The sequence below is a fragment of the Salvelinus fontinalis genome, unplaced genomic scaffold (assembly GCF_029448725.1).
Source record: "Salvelinus fontinalis isolate EN_2023a unplaced genomic scaffold, ASM2944872v1 scaffold_0300, whole genome shotgun sequence".
Lineage (NCBI taxonomy): Eukaryota > Metazoa > Chordata > Actinopteri > Salmoniformes > Salmonidae > Salvelinus > Salvelinus fontinalis.
This window is the reverse complement of record NW_026600509.1, coordinates 38,025-59,752: the sequence shown is the minus strand read 5'-3', so window position 1 is coordinate 59,752 and position 21,728 is coordinate 38,025. Positions and strand designations below refer to the sequence as shown.

General features: G+C 44.4%; 1 protein-coding gene across 1 annotated transcript in view; it reads left to right on the top strand.

Annotated features, from left to right (window-relative positions):
• Window positions 1-9,373: 9,373 nt before the first annotated feature.
• LOC129845416 (GTPase IMAP family member 8-like) overlaps window positions 9,374-21,728 on the top strand; it is a 38,419-nt gene continuing 26,064 nt past the window's right edge. Inside the window, exons 1-3 of the mRNA XM_055913337.1 lie at window positions 9,374-10,220; window positions 10,481-10,561; window positions 11,238-11,869. Coding sequence (XP_055769312.1) covers window positions 10,483-10,561; window positions 11,238-11,869 — 711 coding nt within the window. The 5' untranslated portion in view covers window positions 9,374-10,220; window positions 10,481-10,482. The remainder of the gene's footprint in view (window positions 10,221-10,480; window positions 10,562-11,237; window positions 11,870-21,728) is intronic.

Sequence of the window (21,728 nt, the reverse complement as noted above, 5' to 3'; positions counted from 1 at the left end):
TGGCTACATTGTAAAAATTCATGAAAACCAAAAAAAAGGCCTTAGGAGTTTGGTTAAGGTTGGATCAAGGTTAGAGTTAGGGTTCAAGTCAGATTTGATGAGGATAAACACTGACCAGCGATAGAGAGTGAAATCTCAAGGGTACGGAGGTCCAACCAAACTCTTAACAGAGACGCAGCCTACTGGTTTATGACAAAAGTGTCCACTTTTCATTTAAAATGTGTCATTTTGGCACATAATTTGCCTCCATAGTAACAGGCACACCTACACAATTGCACATACACACCCACATGTTTCTCTGAAATGCCCACAGAATGCCTGTTCTGGTAGTACCATATCCTGTTTTTTTTGAGACCCTATGACTAAGCAGAAAGCCTTAAACAACACACACACACACACACACACACACACACACACACACACACACACACACACACACACACACACACACACACACACACACACACACACACACACACACACACACACACACACACACACGTTTCTTGGAAACGTCTCAGTTCTGGTAAAACAGCAGTAGAGGGTGTAGTCACTAGTTTGAAGCAACATTAAAAGACTGAAGAGTTGGATCTGAGATCATTGTTTGTCTTCTCCTCCAACTAACCAGAGTTTCATTGAGAACTGGAGCTGATGAACTACAGAACAGCTTTCTAAGAACATCCAGGAAAAAGAGAAGGAAAACGGTAAGAACATTTATTCACAAATGTATTTACAAATATTTCTAAGTTAAAATGTGAACATATTTCTAGCAGCAACACCATAAAGATTTAATAGCAATGCCATGGAAACAATACATTTTAAATGGACTTTTACTCAGAAATGCAAAAACACAACTTTTACTGTTGAACGGCAAAGAAATGATGAGACAACTTGTCGTTCCCATGTCTGTCCTTACTGAGATTAAATGACTAGACCACAAAATGGCGTAATGATACAACTTCACTCTATCACTGATAAAAAAATAAAAGTGAAAGTGAAACACTTTAACCCGACCCCTCTGAGTACGTGCCGCACTGGGCACCTGGGGAGCAGTTGTTGTGGGGGGGGTTAACTGCCTTGCATCACCTTGTCGGGTCGTGGATTAGGACTACACTCTTAGAAAAAAGGCTTTCATAAGATTGTTTCGGTTTTCGCTTCAGCAGAACCAATTTTGTTTCCAGATAGAACCCTTTTGGGTTCCATACAGAAAAATATGTGGAAAGGGTTCCACCTGGAACCAAAAGGGTTCTACATGAAACCTAAAATAGTTATTCAAAGGGTTCTCCTATGGGGACAGCCGAAGAACCATTTAAGGTTCTAGATAGCACCTTTTTTTTCTAAGAGTATCAACCTTCAGGTTACCGGCCCTACACTCTAAACAATAGGCTTCCTGCCGCCCCAACACTCTAACCACTAGGCCTCCTGCCGCCCCAACACTCTAACCACTCGGCCACCTGCCGCCCCAACACTCTAACCACTAGGCCACCTGCCGCCCCAACACTCTAACCACTAGGCCACCTGCCGCCCCAACATTCTAACCACTAGGCCACCTGCCGCCCCAACACTCTAACCACTAGGCCACCTGCCGCCCCAACACTCTAACCACTAGGCCTCCTGCCGCCCCAACACTCTAACCACTAGGCCTCCTGCCGCCCCAACACTCTAACCACTAGGCCTCCTGCCGCCCCAACATTCTAACCACTAGGCCACCTGCCGCCCCAACACTCTAACCACTAGGCCACCTGCCGCCCCAACACTCTAACCACTAGGCCTCCTGCCGCCCCAACACTCTAACCACTAGGCCTCCTGCCGCACCAACACTCTAACCACTCGGCCACCTGCCGCCCCAACACTCTAACCACTAGGCCACCTGCCGCCCCAACACTCTAACCACTAGGCCTCCTGCCGCACCAACACTCTAACCACTCGGCCACCTGCCGCCCCAACACTCTAACCACTAGGCCACCTGCCGCCCCAACATTCTAACCACTAGGCCACCTGCCGCCCCAACATTCTAACCACTAGGCCTCCTGCCGCCCCAACACTCTAACCACTAGGCCACCTGCTTCCCCAACACTCTAACCACTAGGCCTCCTGCCGCCCCAACACTCTAACCACTAGGCCACCTGCCGCCCCAACACTCTACCCACTAGGCCACCTGCCGCCCCAACACTCTAACCACTAGGCCACCTGCCGCCCCAACACTCTAACCACTAGGCCTTCTGCCGCCCCAACACTCTAACCACTAGGCCTCCTGCCGCCCCAACACTCTAACCACTAGGCCTCCTGCCGCCCCAACACTCTAACCACTAGGCCTCCTGCCGCCCCAACACTCTAACCACTAGGCCTCCTGCCGCCCCAACACTCTAACCACTAGGTCTCCTGCCGCCCCAACATTCTAACCACTAGGCCTCCTGCCGCCCCAACACTCTAACCACTAGGCCTCCTGCCGCCCCAACACTCTAACCACTAGGCCTCCTGCCGCCCCAACACTCTAACCACTAGGCCTCCTGCCGCCCCAACACTCTAACCACTAGGCCTCCTGCCGCCCCAACACTCTAACCACTAGGCCTCCTGCCGCCCCAACACTCTAACCACTAGGCCTCCTGCCGCCCCAACACTCTAACCACTAGGCCACCTGCCGCCCCAACACTCTAACCACTAGGCCTCCTGCCGCCCCAACACTCTAACCACTAGGCCTCCTGCCGCCCCAACACTCTAACCACTAGGCCTCCTGCCGCCCCAACACTCTAACCACTAGGCCTCCTGCCGCCCCAACATTCTAACCACTAGGCCTCCTGCCGCCCCAACACTCTAACCACTAGGCCTCCTGCCACCCCAACACTCTAACCACTAGGCCTCCTGCCGCCCCAACATTCTAACCACTAGGCCTCCTGCCGCCCCAACACTCTAACCACTGGGCCTCCTGCCGCCCCAACACTCTAACCACTAGGCCTCCTGCCGCCCCAACACTCTAACCACTAGGCCTCCTTCCGCCCCAACACTCTAACCACTAGGCCTCCTGCCGCCCCAACACTCTAACCACTAGGCCTCCTTCCGCCCCAACACTCTAACCACTAGGCCTCCTGCCGCCCCAACACTCTAACCATTAGGCCTCTTGACGTCCTGTAGTTGTTATATTAAAACAAGGGAAGCAAGGTCTCAGTGCTAGAGTCAAACAATGTTTACTGAAAGGCAGCTGTTGCAGTTCCAGCTGTTGCAGGTATTCAATGGGTTTATGGGCATTTACAAATGTATTGAAAAAGGCCTTTAAAAAAAAAGACTAAAATACCATTAATGTTCCCTATGACACACAAATACACCATTTGTAAAACATTTGCTGAGCTGGATGTGCGTGTCTGAAAGCAAAATAACTGCATGTAAAAGCAACTACTAATGCAGACACTCTACAGTCTAAGTGTTGTTTGATAATCCACTCTGTTTGTGTTGAACATTCCACCTAAATCTATATACATTTAACAATTTTCACCACATTTGACCTTTTGACCTGTTGAAAATGGTGTTAGAAATCCAAAATGACCTTGTATCACAGCAAACATGTTTTATCAAGCATTGATGAAAGTCTGTAATAAGCAAAAATAAATCCCAGCACTTTTTCCAGGTTGACTGGTCTACTATAAGATTACTAAGGGATTAAGTTTCAATTTGATCTGTCCTCATGGTACCAGTAGAGAATGATGAGGGAGACAGCTGTCCTCATGGTATCAGTAGAGAATGATGAGGAAGACAACTGTCCTCATGGTACCAGTAGAGAGAGATGAGGGAGACAGCTGTCCTCATGGTACCAGTAGAGATGAGGGAGACAGCTGTCCTCATGGTACCAGTAGAGAATGATGAGGGAGACAACTGTCCTCATGGTACCAGTAGAGAATGATGAGGGAGACAACTGTCCTCATGGTACCAGTAGAGAGAGATGAGGGAGACAACTGTCCTCATGGTACCAGTAGAGAGATGAGGGAGACAGCTGTCCTCATGGTACCAGTAGAGAGATGAGGGAGACAACTGTTCTCATGGTACCAGTAGAGAGATGAGGGAGACACCTGTCCTCATGGTACCAGTAGAGAGATGAGGGAGTCAGCTGTCCTCATGATACCAGTAGAGAATGATGAGGGAGACAGCTGTCCTCATGGTACCAGTAGAGAGATGAGGGAGACAGCTGTCCTCATGGTACCAGTAGAGAGATGAGGGAGGCAGCTGTTCTCATGGTACCAGTAGAGAGATGAGGGAAGCAGCTATCCTCATGGTACCAGTAGAGAGATGAGGGAGACAGCTGTCCTCATGATACCAGTAGATACTGATGAGAGAGACAGCTGTCCTCATGGTACCAGTAGAGAATGATGAGGGAGACAGCTGTCCTCATAGTACCATTAGAGAATGATGAGGGAGACAACTGTCCTCATGGTACCAGTAGAGAGAGATGAGGGAGACAACTGTCCTCATGATACCAGTAGAGAATGATGAGGGAGACAGCTGTCCTCATGATACCAGTAGAGAATGATGAGGGAGACAGCTGTCCTCATGGTACCAGTAGAGAGATGAGGGAGACAGCTGTCCTCATGGTACCAGTAGAGAGATGAGGGAGGCAGCTGTTCTCATGGTACCAGTAGAGAGATGAGGGAGACAGCTGTCCTCATGGTACCAGTAGAGAATGATGAGGGAGACAACTGTCCTCATGGTACCAGTAGAGAGATGAGGGAGGCAGCTATCCTCATGGTACCAGTAGAGAGATGAGGGAGACAGCTGTCCTCATGGTACCAGTAGAGAATGATGAGGGAGACAGCTGTCCTCATGGTACCAGTAGAGAATGATGAGGGAGACAGCTGTCCTCATGGTACCAGTAGAGAATGATGAGAGAGACAGCTGTCCTCATGGTACCAGTAGAGAATGATGAGGGAGACAGCTGTCCTCATAGTACCATTAGAGAATGATGAGGGAGACAACTGTCCTCATGGTACCAGTAGAGAGAGATGAGGGAGACAACTGTCCTCATGGTACCAGTAGAGAGATGAGGGAGACAGCTGTCCTCATGGTACCAGTTGAGAGATGAGGGAGACAACTGTTCTCATGGTACCAGTAGAGAGATGAGGGAGACAACTGTCCTCATGGTACCAGTAGAGAGATGAGGGAGTCAGCTGTCCTCATGATACCAGTAGAGAATGATGAGGGAGACAGCTGTCCTCATGGTACCAGTAGAGAGATGAGGGAGACAGCTGTCCTCATGGTACCAGTAGAGAATGATGAGGGAGACAACTGTCCTCATGGTACCAGTAGAGAGATGAGGGAGGCAGCTATCCTCATGGTACCAGTAGAGAGATGAGGGAGACAGCTGTCCTCATGGTACCAGTAGAGAATGATGAGGGAGACAGCTGTCCTCATGGTACCAGTAGAGAATGATGAGAGAGACAGCTGTCCTCATGGTACCAGTAGAGAGATGAGGGAGACAACTGTTCTCATGGTACCAGTAGAGAGAGATGAGGGAGACAACTGTCCTCATGGTACCAGTAGAGAGATGAGGGAGGCAGCTATCCTCATGGTACCAGTAGAGAGATGAGGGAGACAGCTGTCCTCATGGTACCAGTAGAGAATGATGAGGGAGACAGCTGTCCTCATGGTACCAGTAGAGAGATGAGGGAGGCAGCTATCCTCATGGTACCAGTAGAGAGATGAGGGAGACAGCTGTCCTCATGGTACCAGTAGAGAATGATGAGGGAGACAGCTGTCCTCATGGTACCAGTAGAGAATGATGAGAGAGACAGCTGTCCTCATGGTACCAGTAGAGAGATGAGGGAGACAACTGTTCTCATGGTACCAGTAGAGAGAGATGAGGGAGACAACTGTCCTCATGGTACCAGTAGAGAGATGAGGGAGACAGCTGTCCTCATGGTACCAGTAGAGAGATGAGGGAGACAACTGTTCTCATGGCACCAGTAGAGAGATGAGGGAGACAACTGTCCTCATGGTACCAGTAGAGAGAGATGAGGGAGACAGCTGTCCTCATGGTACCAGTAGAGAATGATGAGGGAGACAACTGTCCTCATGGTACCAGTAGAGAGATGAGGGAGGCAGCTATCCTCATGGTACCAGTAGAGAGATGAGGGAGACAGCTGTCCTCATGGTACCAGTAGAGAATGATGAGGGAGACAGCTGTCCTCATGGTACCAGTAGAGAATGATGAGAGAGACAGCTGTCCTCATGGTACCAGTAGAGAGATGAGGGAGACAACTGTTCTCATGGTACCAGTAGAGAGAGATGAGGGAGACAACTGTCCTCATGGTACCAGTAGAGAGATGAGGGAGACAGCTGTCCTCATGGTACCAGTAGAGAGATGAGGGAGACAACTGTTCTCATGGTACCAGTAGAGAGATGAGGGAGACAACTGTCCTCATGGTACCAGTAGAGAGATGAGGGAGTCAGCTGTCCTCATGATACCAGTAGAGAATGATGAGGGAGACAGCTGTCCTCATGGTACCAGTAGAGAGATGAGGGAGACAGCTGTCATCATGGTACGAGTAGAGAGATGAGGGAGGCAGCTGTTCTCATGGTACCAGTAGAGAGATGAGGGAGACAGCTGTCCTCATGGTACCAGTAGAGAATGATTAGGGAGACAACTGTCCTCATGGTACCAGTAGAGAGATGAGGGAGGCAGCTATCCTCATGGTACCAGTAGAGAGATGAGGGAGAGAGCTGTCCTCATGGTACCAGTAGAGAATGATGAGGGAGACAGCTGTCCTCATGGTACCAGTAGAGAATGATGAGGGAGACAGCTGTCCTCATGGTACCAGTAGAGAATGATGAGAGAGACAGCTGTCCTCATGGTACCAGTAGAGAATGATGAGGGAGACAGCTGTCCTCATAGTACCATTAGAGAATGATGAGGGAGACAGCTGTCCTCATAGTACCAGTAGAGAATGATGAGGGAGACAGCTGTTCTCATGGTACCAGTAGAGAATGATGAGGGAGACAGCTGTCCTCATGGTACCAGTAGAGAGATGAGGGAGACAGCTGTCCTCATAGTGCCAGTAGAGAATGATGAGGGAGACAGCTGTCCTCATAGTACCAGTAGAGAGATGAGGGAGACAGCTGTCCTCATAGTACCAGTAGAGAGATGAGGGAGACAGCTGTCCTCATAGTGCCAGTAGAGAATGATGAGGGAGACAGCTGTCCTCATAGTACCAGTAGAGAGATGAGGGAGACAGCTGTCCTCATAGTACCAGTAGAGAGATGAGGGAGACAGCTGTCCTCATAGTACCAGTAGAGAGATGAGGGAGACAGCTGTCCTCATAGTACCAGTAGAGAGATGAGGGAGACAGCTGTCCTCATAGTACCAGTAGAGAGATGAGGGAGACAGCTGTCCTCATAGTACCAGTAGAGAGATGAGGGAGACAGCTGTCCTCATAGTACCAGTAGAGAGATGAGGGAGACAGCTGTCCTCATAGTACCAGTAGAGAGATGAGGGAGACAGCTGTCCTCATGGTACCAGTAGAGAATGATGAGAGAGACAGCTGTCCTCATGGTACCAGTAGAGAGATGAGGGAGACAGCTGTCCTCATGGTACCAGTAGAGAGATGAGGGAGACAGCTGTCCTCATAGTACCAGTAGAGAGATGAGGGAGACAGCTGTCCTCATAGTACCAGTAGAGAGATGAGGGAGACAGCTGTCCTCATAGTACCAGTAGAGAGATGAGGGAGACAGCTGTCCTCATAGTACCAGTAGAGAGAGAACATTTTTACATGTTCTTTTTATATTTGTAAATCGACCAATGAAATCAAACCACAACCATCCATGATTATAGACACCTGTGTGTGTCCTTTCAAACTATATAAACTATTATAAACTGGGTGGTTCGAGCCTGAATGCTGATTGGTGGTATATCAGACCATATAACATGGGTATGATTCCAAAAATATTTGTACTGTACTAATTACATTGGTAAGCAGTTTATAATAGGCGCGTTGTGCCGAAGAACAGCCCTTAGACGTGGTATATTGGCCATATACCACACCCCCTCACGCCTTGTTGATAAGGTACCCGCAGTGTTTGTCATTATAACCTGATGAAGACAGCTTGTCTGTCCAAACGTTGGTTATTCGTTGGTTATTCCATTATTGCATCTGAGCTCCTAGAGTGTGCTGCTCTCCTGTGCCAACTTTCCATCTCATTGTCTCTCATTGTCTTTGGCTTGATAGAAAGCAATAGAGTTGGATAGAGCACAAACAGTTCTGGGACCAGGCTAGGCAACTACAGTATGTAGTGATCAATGGAGTTGGAAAGAATATCAACAGATCTGGGACCAGACTAGGGAACTACAAAGTTACATTTGAAAATGTTGTTTAATTTGTTATTTCATTTTTAACATTTTGTTTAACCAGAAGGAGACGTCAGCGTTGTGTAATAGTGAAACCCAATCAAATCGGAGGGCCTGTTGTCCGGACCTCTGGCAGTCTCTATGGGGGTACGACAAGGTTCAATTCTCGGGCCGACTCGCTTCTCTGTATATATCAACGATGCCGCTCTTGCTGCGGGTGATTCCCTGATCCATCTCTACGCAGACGACACCATTCTGTATACATCTGGCCCTTCTTTGGACACTGTGTTAACCAACCTCCAAACGAGCTTTAATGCCATACAACACTCCTTCCGTGGCCTCCAACTGCTCTTAAACGCTAATGAAACCAAATGCATGCTTTTCAACCGTTCGCTGCCCGCACCCACCCGCCCGACTAGCATTACTACCCTGGACGGTTCTGACCTAGAATACGTGGACAACTACAAATACCTAGGTGTCTGGTTAGACTGTAAACTCTCCTTCCAGACTCATATCAAACATCTCCAATTCAAAATCAAATCTAGAATCGGCTTTCTATTTTGCAACAAAGCCTCCTTCACTCACGCCGCAAAACTTACCCTAGTAAAACTGACTATCCTACTGATTCTTGACTTTGGCGATGTCATCTACAAAATAGCTTCCAACACTCTACTTAGCAAATTGGATGTAGTCTATCACAGTGCCATCCGTTTTGTTACCAAAGCCCCTTATACCACCCACCACTGCGACCTGTATGCTCTAGTCGGCTGGTCCTCGCTACATATTCGTCGCCAGACCCACTGGCTCCAGGTCATCTATAAGTCTTTGCTAGGTAAAGCTCCGCCTTATCTCAGCTCACTGGTCATGATAACAACACCCACCCGTAGCACGCGCTCCAGCAGGTATATCTCACTGGTCATCTCCAAAGCCAACACCTCCTTTGGCCGCCTTTCCTTCCGGTTCTCTGCTGCCAGTGACTGGAGCGAATTGCAAAAATTGCTGAAGCTGGAGACTTACGATTCCCTCACTAACTTTAAACATCAGCTATCTGAGCAGCCAACCGATCGCTGCAGCTGTACATAGTCCATCTGTAAATAGCCCACTCAATCTACCTACCTCATCCCCATATTGTTTTATTTACTTTTCTGCTCTTTTGCACACCAGTATCACTACTTGCACACCTTCATCTGCTCATCATCATCTGCTCATCTACCACTCCAGTGTGAATCTGCTAAAATGTAATTACTCTGCTACTATGGCCTATTTATTGCCTTACCTCCTCATGCCATTTTCACACACTGTATATAGACTTTTTCTCTATTGTGTTATTGACTGTACGCTTGTTTATTCCATGTGTAACTCTGTGTTGTTGTGCCTGTCCTGAGGTGAATGATTTCTCTCGTTGGCTAGAAATGACTAGTTACTAAACTTAGACTATAAGGTGCAGCACATAGCATCACCTCTCACAGTCACAACAGGGGACAACAATTAACAGATCGTTGCAACCACACTAAAGTTGACTTCAGTATTCAATATTCCCGAAGAAGTTAACTACCTTAGTAATTAATTTCTTGATATCTTCTTTTGATTACTTGTGTATTGGCATTGTATTTTGCGTGGCCTTCTACTGCACTGTTGGAGCCAGTAACATAATTTTTTTTGTACAATTACATTGTCAGGGAATGTACTTCGTTTTACAACAGTTATACCACATAGCATCACTCAATTATAGTTACTATTATTGCATTTTTGGGGGATTACTCTTTTTTTATAGGTATAAAAAAAGGTATCTGCGATAACCTACAGGACAGTAGATCTCCAGGAAGAGGGTTGGACTGAAAACCTACAGGACAGTAGATCTCCAGGAAGAGGGCTGGGCTGCCCTGGTCTACAGGTTTTCCATCTTCCCTTGTACTTGATTGATGAATTAAGGTCACTAATTAGTAAGGAACTGTCCCCACCTGGTTGTCTAGGTCTTAATTGAAAGGACAAAACAAAAACCTGCAGACATTAGGCCCTCCATGAGTTTTACGCCCCTGGTTAACATTGTTTGAAGTGAAATAGCTGAGAAGAAATTCTAATTTAATTTGTGGACTTTGTTATTTGTAGTGAGATCATCATCTAATTCCATGTTTTGATTGGCCACTGTAACAGATATGGGACGAAGAAGAGGGACTCTGAAGATTCTGTTCCTGTTGACACTCTGTCTGCAAGCCTTCACTGGCCAATGCCAAGGTACACACACACACACACACACCAGGGCCATGCAGGGGGCAGGTGCTCAAAATGAAAAAAAAGGGCGAAATCTAGAAAATACCACATGCCTCTGTAGAGTAAACTTTAACATTTTTAAATAGGCCTATTGATGTATGCAACACACTCATCATTACAAACTAGTTCAGTGCCTCCTGAAGACATGATTGACATGGGGAAAAGAAGGTGGGTTATCAGCTGATCATTGACGTTGATGATTGATGTTCATCTGCTGGTTAGCTTTATTTATTTTACTGATTGTAATTTATCTTAGTTTTTTCTTACCCTCTCTGCTCCTATCAGCCAATCAGACTGAATATGGATGATGTAGGCTAAATCAAGTATTATCAAGTGTTAAATAAATGTTAAGGTCTCTCAAGCTGGGCGTCTCCTTACAGGTCAGACTGGGAAACAGGCGCAACCAGCGGACGGAGTGGGGGGTGCTGAACTTGACGACAACTTGCTAGCAGTGGGTTCTGAACAAGTATAACAAATAATATTAGGGTGTAAATTATACCACCACCCAAAAGGGTGATTTAGAGACTGGAAGGACAAAGGGGCATGTGCTCTGCACGGTTAGAATCTGACACACACATTTCATTAGGTTTTCATCAAGACAATCACTATCAACTCAAGCACTTCTTGTCTGTTTTCACAGATGCAGGCCATCCCTCTGAACTGAGGATTGTTCTGGTGGGGAAGACTGGATCAGGGAAGAGTTCAACAGGAAACACCATCCTGGGGAGAAAGGTGTTTAGAGAAGACCTCTCCCCTAAGTCTGTCACTGATCACTGTGAGAAACAGAGTGGAGAGGTGGATGGGAGGAAGATTGATGTCATCGACACCCCAGGGCTCTATGACACAACAATGTCTCAAGAAGAGATGAAAAGTGAAATAGAAAAGGCCATCTACATGTCAGTTCCAGGACCCCACGCCTTCCTGCTGGTGATCAGACTGGGGAGGTTCACAGAGGAGGAGAGGAACACTGTGAAGTGGATCCAGGAGAACTTTGGAGAAGAAGCCTCAAAGTACACCCTCATTCTGTTCACCGGTGGAGACCAGCTGGAGGACAAATCAATGGTGGACTTTCTAAGTGAGAGTGAGGAGCTTATGAAACTCGTCAAGGTCTTTAAGGGAAGAAATCATGTCTTCAATAATAAAAAGAAGAATGACAACACTCAGGTCCCAGAGCTGCTGAAGAAGATAGATGAGATGGTGATGAAGAATGGAGGACAACACTACACCAATGAGATGTACCAGGAGGTCCAGAGGAAGATCAAAGAAGAGGAGGAGAGGAAGAAACAGGAGGAGAAGGAGAGAGAGGAGGAGGCGAAGAAGAAACAGGAGGCGGAGATCAGAAAATGGGCAGAGAAGGCAAGAGAGGAGGAGAGGAAGAGACAGGAGGAGAAGCAGAAACAGGAGGAGGAGATCAGAAAACGGTTAGAGAAGATGAGAGAGGAGGAGAGGACGAGACAGGAGGTGGAGAAGAGAAAGGAGGAGAAGAAGAAACATGAAGAGGAGATCAGAAGACAGGTAGCGAAGGCGAGAGAGGAGGAGAGGACGAGACATCAGAGGACGAGACATCAGAGGACGAGGAAGTCGTCGTCGAATGGCTTTTTGGGATTGTTAGCAACTGTTTTCACAGCGGTGGTAGCAGGACCATTAGCAATTCCAGTTGGAGCTGCTGTACTTGCAAATGAAGTAGCTGAACATTTAGACGATTCTGATTAAATGAGAAAGAGGAGGCAGTGTGAAGTACCACTCTCTTCCTCATCTTAATGTCAAGTAGTAGCAGAAGATTAATACTGTACAATGACAACCATCAGGGATTGTTCAACACTTTCTAATATGGTCAGTTATTTACCATGTTTATCATTCAAAGGCTCAGGGATAGTAACATACTGAAGGATGACATTTATAATTCAACAAAAACAAAGACAGAAATATCTAAAATCATGTTTCATTAACTCAGAGATAGATAATAAGTTAGAATGGGTAAAGACATTCTAGGTTTCTGGATATCTACAGTATTGATGTATCTACCCTTCTTCCCTGGTCTGTGTACTCCCTCTACCCTCCCTCTTCTCTTCCTCACTGGTCTGTGTACTCCCTCTACCCTCCCTCTTCTCTTCCTCACTGGTCTGTGTTCTCCCTCTATCCTCCCTCCGTGGTCTGTGTTCTCCCTCTATCCTCCCTCACTGGTCTGTGTTCTCCCTCTACCCTCCCTATACCCTCCCTCCCTGGTCTGTCTTCTCCCTCTACCCTCCCTATACCCTCTCTCCTTGGTCTGTGTTCTCCCTCTACCCTCCCTCCCTGGTCTGTCTTCTCCCTCTACCCTCCCTATACCCTCCCTCCCTGGTCTGTCTTCTCCCTCTACCCTCCCTATACCCTCCCTCCCTGGTCTGTGTTCTCCCTCTACCCTCCCTAACCCTCTGTCCCTCATCTGTGGTGTCTCCCTCTAGTGTCAGACTAGAGTGTCAGACTAGAGTGTCAGACTAGAGTGTCAGACTAGAGTGTCAGACTAGAGTGTCAGACTAGAGGGGACACCACATGATTACCAGTGAGTAATGTTGTAATATACTGTTCTTCGTTACTCTGTTTCGACTGTAATCCGTTATTCTATTTAGACTGTATTTCTATTCGAGCTCATAATTCAGGGGAAGGGATGGGGGCTCTGAAATGTATAGCAATTATTACTAAAACATTAGAGGAACTTCTATTTTTATTACTTTGTCAATTACAAAGAGGGATTTCTATATTGTATACTTACAGAGAGATTTTTTTATTGAATACCTACCGAGAAGGATTTCCCTATTATGTAAATATAAGTCTATCAATTTGATTATTATTATTTTTTGTGCAGTGCTTATGCTGTATAATGTTTCATGATTTATGAACCTTCGATGGACATTTGATGGACAACCTTTAGTCATAGTTAGTGTTAACTAAGTGTTGTATGTATGATTTCCCCAGATTTCAACAATACAAAATAAAGTAAAATCCTCTCCTTGTATTTCTTTCAAAGAACTAAATCTTCACAACAGGCCATTTGGTTTATTTCACATTTGAGAGAGCGAGCGAGAGAGAAATTTGCTTTGTCATCGTACCAACAACATCAAAAGAACCTTTTAAGTCTGAAGTCAGCAGGACTGTGAGTTAGTATCAGCCAGATTTGTTTCTGGGTTACAGGATTAAATAGTCATTCAACCAGTTTGGAAAAGAGAAAACAGAATGTTCTGCTCCATTGTTACACTCCCATTGTAAAGTGAAAGGGTTCCAATATATTAGAACACAACTGTACTTTAGAATGTTCTGCTCCATTGTTACACTCCCATTGTAAAGTGAAAGGGTTCCATTATATTAGAACACAACTGTACTTTAGAATGTTCTGCTCCATTGTTACACTCCCATTGTAAAGTGGAAGGGTTCCAATATATTAGAACACAACTGTACTTTAGAATGTTCTGCTCCATTGTTACACTCCCATTGTAAAGTGAAAGGGTTCCATTATATTAGAACACAACTGTACTTTAGAATGTTCTGCTCCATTGTTACACTCTCATTGTAAAGTGAAAGGGTTCCATTATATTAGAACACAACTGTACTTTAGAATGTTCTGCTCCATTGTTACACTCCCATTGTAAAGTGGAAGGGTTCCAATATATTAGAACACAACTGTACTTTAGAATATTCTGCTCCATTGTTACACTCCCATTGTAAAGTGGAAGGGTTCCATTATATTAGAACACAACTGTACTTTAGAACTACAAGAGACTCCAATATCAAAATAAGAAATGATGGTCAACTATCGACACACAGGCTGGGATTCAAAACAATACTATATAGACACACACAAGCTGGGATTCAATCCAATACTGTATAGACACACATAGGCTGGGATTCAATCCAATACTGTATCGACACACACAGGCTGGGATTCAATTGAATACTGTATTGACACACATAGGCTGGGATTCAATCCAATACTTTATCAACACAGACAGGTTGAGATTCAATCCAATACTGTATAAACACAAAGGCTGGGATTCAATCAAATACTGTATAGACACAGACACACATGGACTGGGATTCAATTCAATACTGTATAGACACAGACAGGCTGGGATTCAATCCAATACTGTATCAACAAACACAGGCTGGGATTCAATCCAATACTGTATAAACACACACAGGCTCGGATTCAATCCAATACTGTATAGACACACACAGGCTGGGATTCAATCCAATACTGTATAGACACACATAGGCTGGGATTCAATCCAATACTGTATAGACACACATGGACTGGGATTCAATCCAATACTGTATAGACACACATAGGCTGGTATTCAATCAAATACTGTACAGACACACACAGGCTGGGATTCAATCCAATACTGTATTGACACACATAGGCTGGGATTCAATCCAATACTGCATAGACACACATAGGCTGGGATTCAATCAAATACTGTATAGACACACACAGCCTGGGATTCAATCCAATACTGTACAGACACACACAGGCTGGGATTCAATCCAATACTGTATAGACACACACAGGCTGGGATTCAATCAAATACTGTATAGACACACACAGGCTGGGATTCAATCAAATACTGTATAGACACACACAGGCTGGGATTCAATCCAATACTGTATCAACACACACAGGCAGGGATTCAATCCAATACTGTACAGACACACACAGGCTGGGATTCAATCCAATACTGTATAGACACAGACACTCACAGGCTGGGATTCAATCAAATACTCTATAGACACACACACCATGCTAGTGAGCCTGACCTGAATAATCTCATGTTGTTTTAATCTTATCATCATGTCAGGTATCTACAGGTTCTCTTTCCCTGTTAGGAAACATGCTTAGACAGGTTGTCTTCAAAACAACAGCAAAATACATCCCACGAGACGGCCTACAGGGAGGATGTGAGGGTACTCGGAGTGTGTTGTCAGGAAAACAACCTCACGCTCAACGTCAACAAAACAAAGGAGATGATCGTGGACTTCAGGAAACAGCAGAGGGAGCACAGTAATGGAGAAGGTGGAAAGTTTTAAGTTCCTTGGTGTACACATCACGGACAAACTGAAATGGTTCACACACACAGACAGCGTGGTGAAGAAGGCGCAGCAGTGCCTTTCAACCCCAGGAGGCTGAAGAAAATGCAAAAAATACAGATGCACAATCGAGAGCATCCTGTCAGGCTGTATCACCGCCTGGTACGGCAACTGCACCACCCTAAACTGCAAGGCTCTCCAGAGGGTAGTGAGGTCTGCACAACGCATCACGGGGGGCAAACTACCTGCCCTCCAGGACACCTACAGCACCCGTTTTCACAGGAAAGCCAAAAAGATTGTCTAGGACAACAACTACCTGAGCCAATGCCTGTTCACCCCACTATCATCCAGAAGGCAATTTCAGTACAGGTGCATCAAAGCTGGGACCGAGAGACTGAAAAACAGCTTCTATCTCAAGGCCATCAGACTGTTAAACAGCCATCACTAACATAGAGGCTGCTGCCAATATACTGACCCAAATCACTGGCCACTTTAATAAATGGATTTACTAAAGGTATCACTAGTCACTTTAAATAATGCCACTTCAATAATGTTTACATATCCTACATTACTCATGTCATACAGTTGAAGTCGGACGTTTACATACACCTTAGTCAAATACATTTAAACTCAGTTTTTCACAATTCCTGACATTAAATCCAAGTAAAAATTCCCTATCTTAGGTCAGTTAGGATCACCACTTTATTTTAAGAATGTGAAATGTCAAAATAATAGTGGAGAGAACAATTTATTTCAGCTTTTATTTCTTTCATCACATTCCCAGTGGGTCAGAAGTTTACATACACTCAATTAGCATTTGGTAGCATTGCCTTTAAATTGTTTAACTTGGGTCAAACGTTTTGGGTAGCCTTCCACAAGCTTCCCAAAATAAATGTTGACCCATTCCTCCTGACAGAGCTGGTGTAACTGAGTCAGGTTTGTAGGCCTCCTTGCTCGCACACGCTTTTTCAGTTCTGCCAACACATTTTCAATAAGATTAAGGTCAGGGCTTTGTGATGGCCTCTCTAATACCTTGACTTTGTTGTCCTTAAGCCATTTTGCCACAACTTTGGAAGTATGCTTGGGGTCATTGTCCATTTGGAAGACCCATTTGCGACCATGCTTTAACTTTCTGACTGATGTCTTGAGATGTTGCTTCAATATATCCATATATATCCATTCCTACCTCATGATGCCATCTATTTTGTGAAGTGCACCAGTTCCTCCTGCAGCAAAGCACCCCCACAACATGATTATGCCACGCCCGTGCTTCACGGTTGGGATGGTGTTCTTCGGCTTGCAAGCATCCCCCTTTTTCCTCCAAACATAACGAAAGTCGTTATGGCCAAACAGTTCTATTCTTGTTTCATCAGACCAGAAGACAGAAAGTAAGATATGTATCCCCATGTGCAGTTGCAAACCGTAGTCTGGCTTTTCTATGGCGGTTTGGGAGCAGTGGCTTCTTCCTTGCTGAGCGGCCTTTCAGGTTATTTTGATATAGGACTCGTTTTATTGTGGATATAGATACTTTTGTACCTGTTTCCTCCTGCATCTTCACAAGGTCCTTTCCTGTTCTGGGATTGATTTGCACTTTTCGCACCAAAGTAAGTTCATGTCTAGGAGACAGAACGCGTCTCCTTCCTGAGCGGTATGACGATGTTTATACTTGTGTACTATTGTTTGTACAGATGAACATGGTACCTACAGGTGTTTGGAAATTGCTCTCAAGGATGATCCAGACTTATAGAGGTCTACAAAAAAAATTTCTGAGGTCTTGGCTGATTTCTTTTGAGTTCCCCATGATGTCAAGCAAAGAGGCACTGAGTTTGAAGGTAGGCCTTGAAATACATCCACAGGTACACCTCCAATTGACTCAAATGATGTCAATTAGCCTATCAGAAGCTTCTAAAGCCATGACATCTTTTTCTGGAATATTTCAATCTGTTTAAAGGCACAGTCAACTTAGTGTATGTAAACTTCTGGCCCACTGGAATTGTGATACAGTGAATTATTGTAAGGCCTGGGTGTCGGAGTGTGAAGTCAAGCGCAGGAAACAGCAGGTGCAATAACAAATGTTCTTTAATGAACACGGAGAAACCAGGCCACCCTACTAACACACTGGGTGTACTCCTCAAACAACCCCAGACACGGGGGAAACGAACACAGTCCAGCAAACACGAAGAACGAAACAAACACCACTCTTACTAACAAACAATCCTGCACAAAGAAACGTGCAGGCCGGCTGACTAATAAGCCCAACTAATTACACCCTCATACCAAACAGGTGCACCCAATAAACACATAGGGAGGGGGAGAAAAGGAACAGTGGCAGCTAATAGGCCGGTGACGACGACCTCCGAACGCCACCCGAACGGGAAGGAGAGCCTGCCTCGGTCGAAGTCGTGACAATTATAAGTGAAATAATCTGTCTGTAAACAATTGTTGGAAAAATTACTTGTGTCATGCACAAAGTAAATGTCCTAACCGACTTGCCAAAACTATAGTTTGTTAACAAGAAATTTGTGAAGTGGTTGAAATACGAGTTTTAATGACTCCAACCTAAGTGTATGTAAACTTCTGACTTCAACTGTATGTACGGTATATACTGTATTTCATACCATCTATTGCATCGTGCATATGCCGCACGGCCATTGCTCATCCATATATTTATATGTACATATTCTTGTTCAATCACTTTATATTTGTGTGTATAAGGTAGTTGTTGTGAAATTGTTAGATTAGTTGTTGGATATTACTGCTCTGTCGGAACTAGAAGCACAAGCATTTCGCTACACTCACATTAACATCTGCTAACCATGTGTATGTGACAAATACAATTTGATTTGACACATTGTAGAGCATCTCACTAGACAGCTGCATCTTTTAAAGGTAATTTATGCTTGAGCCGATCTATGCATTCATCATCATAGCGATCTTTCGTGAACGGGGAAATTTCTTCACAGACCCATTATCTTCTGTCTAGTGCACTGCTCTATAACACACATTGGATTGAATCCTGGCCGTAGTTATGTACTGCTACCTGAGGTCAGAGCTTTGGTACAGTAACCGATAGGTTCCTGGATCGAATCCCGGAGCTGACAAGGTGAAGCATCTTTCATTGTTGTGCTTGTGAGCAAGGCTGACCATGGCTTTGACCCCACTCTCCGCAGACTTCTCAGGGGAGTTGGGATATGCAACAAGCACATTTCCAATTCCCACAAGTACACACAACAATCCTTTGTTCTTTTGGATCCCTGCTTTTTAAATCTGGCAGCTGATTTCATAGCTGAACCACTTACATATCTGTTCAATCTAACCCTGAAATGTAATGAAATTCCAAAGATCTGGAAATCAGCATTTGTCCTACCACTTTTAAAAGGGGGAGATCCAACTATTTTAAATAATTATAGGCCAATCTCAAAGCTGTCACCCCTGGTGAAAATACTTGAAACCCTTGTGAGTGAACAGCTAAAATAGTTTTTATTTACTAACTCTATTTTATCAATGTACCAATCGGGCTTCAGGAAGAAGCATACCACAATTACAGCAGCCATGAAGGTTTTAAATGATATCACTGAAGCCCTTGACAAAAAACAGCACTGTGTCTCACTTTTTATTGATCTCTCTAAGGCTTTTGATACAGTTGATCATGCTACACTAAGGCAGAGATTGTCGAGTGTAGGTGTTTCGGAGCATGCAGTTGCATGGTTTGCTAACTATCTATCTGATAGAACTCAATTTGATGGGCTTATGTCTGTGAAATTGTCTATCTTTAATGGTGTGCCCCAAGGCTCTGTACTTGGTCCTCTATTATTCACTATTTATATAAATGATTTAGACAAAAATGTCCAAAATGCACAACTTCATTTTTATGCTGATGATACTGTTATTTACTGTTGAGCCTCATCTCTTACAAAAGCTTTCTCCTCAATACTGACAAAACTAAACGAATGGTGTTTTCTAAAGCAAGAAATAGACCTCTGAACCTTTCACCTATTACTACCTGTCAGGGCAAGGAGATTGAGGTTGTAACCTCATATAAATATCTTGGAATTTTAATTGATTGATTAATTGATTTTAAATTGCATATTCAACAACTTACAAAACAATTGAAGCTGAAATTGGGATTTTATTTTAGGAATAAGGCCTGTTTTTCTTTTGAAGCCAGAAGGAGGCTAGTATCAGCTACATTTCTGCCTTTACTAGACTATGGGGATATTTTATATATGAATGCTTCCGCTCAGTGTTTGAGATCAATTGACACCCTTTACCATGGCACTTTGAGATTTATTTTAAACTGCAAAACCCTTACGCACCACTGCACTTTGTATACCAGGGTTGGCTGGCCTTCTCTAGTCACTCATAGGCTCAGTCACTGGTATTCTTTTATTTACAAAGCCATTTTGGGTTTTCTACCTTTTTATTTGGGCATTTTTATTGTTCAGAAATGTGGTGAGTACTCTCTTCATTCGCTGGACTTTATCCTGCTAACTGTTCCAAATGTCTGAACTGAATTTGGTAAAAGGGCTTTTATTTACTCTGCGCCATCGTCTTGGAATGCCTTACAAAATACTTTTAAACTGGAAGAACTTGTCCTGATTGGTATTTTTAAATCACTGATGAATGATCTTGAGACTGATTCCCTGACCTGTCAACGTTTTTAATTTGCTGTTTTTGATTTTGTTATACTCTTGTGAATTCTATGGTTTTTACTAGATTACTTGTAGTTTTTCATGTTGTTTGTCTGTAATTTTTGTAATGACTTGGTGCTGCCTATCTTGGCCAGGACGTTCTTGAAAAAGAGATTTTAAATCTCAATGAGCCCTTCCTGGTTAATTAAAGGTTAAATAAAAATAAATAAAATAACGAGTTAAATTGGACAAATATGCAGTGCATTCGGAAAGTATTCTAACATGGATAAAATTGTTTTATTCCCCTTCATCAATATACACACTATAACCCATAATGATAAAGCAAAAACCAGATTTTAGAATTTTTGGGGGGCCACTGTGTTCTTGGGGACAGTCAATGCTGCACACATTTTTTTGTACCCTCCCCCAGATCTGTGCCTCGACACAATCCTGTCTCGAGGATCTACGGACACTTCCTTTGACCTCAGGGTGTAATGGGTGCGTGTCGGTGGCAGGGAAGTCAGGCGCAGGAAAACAAACTTGGTATAAACGGAGTCGTTTAATAAGTGCTCATAAAACTCCAAAAGCCAAAATATACAAAAAATAACATAAGTGGGTACAAAACCCGTGGCACACCGACACATGACATGCACATCACATACAATAAAACAATCTCCGACAAAACATGAGGGGAAACAGAGGGTTAAATACACAACATGTAATTGATGGGATTGGAACCAGGTGTGAAGGAAGACAAGACAAAAGCAATGGAAAATTAAAAATGGATCAATGATGGCTAGAAGGTCGGTGACGTCAACCGCCGAACACCGCTCGAACAAGGAGAGGGACGGACTTCGGCGGAAGTTGTGACACATGGCTTGGTTTTTGCTCTGACATGCACTGTCGACGCTTATATAGACAGGTGTGTGCCTTTCCAAATCATGTCCAATCAATTGAATTGACTACCATCAAGTTGTAGAAACATCTCAAGGCCGCTCTACCATAAAGGTCTGATTGTTAGAGTGCTGTAAGGCTATAACGTAACAAAATGTGGAAAAAGTCAAGGGGTCTGAATACTTTACGAATGCACTGTAATACTATAGTCACCATGCTAGTGAGCCTGACCTGAATAATCTCATGATTGTTTTAATCTATTATCATCATGTCAGGTATCTACAGTTTCTCTTTCCCTGTTAGGAAACATGCTTAGACATGTTGTCTTCAAAACAACAGCAAAATACATTCCATACAGCTGTGGTAAAAGACCAGATAGGTATCTAAAGAGATAGAAGGAAAGACATCGACTCATGTGGGATGTGTCACAAATGGCATCATATTACCTTTATTGTGCACTACTTTTGACCAGGGCCCTAGTGCACTATAAAGGGAACAGGGTGCCATTTGGGAAGAAACTCACATGTACCTCCCACAACACAATC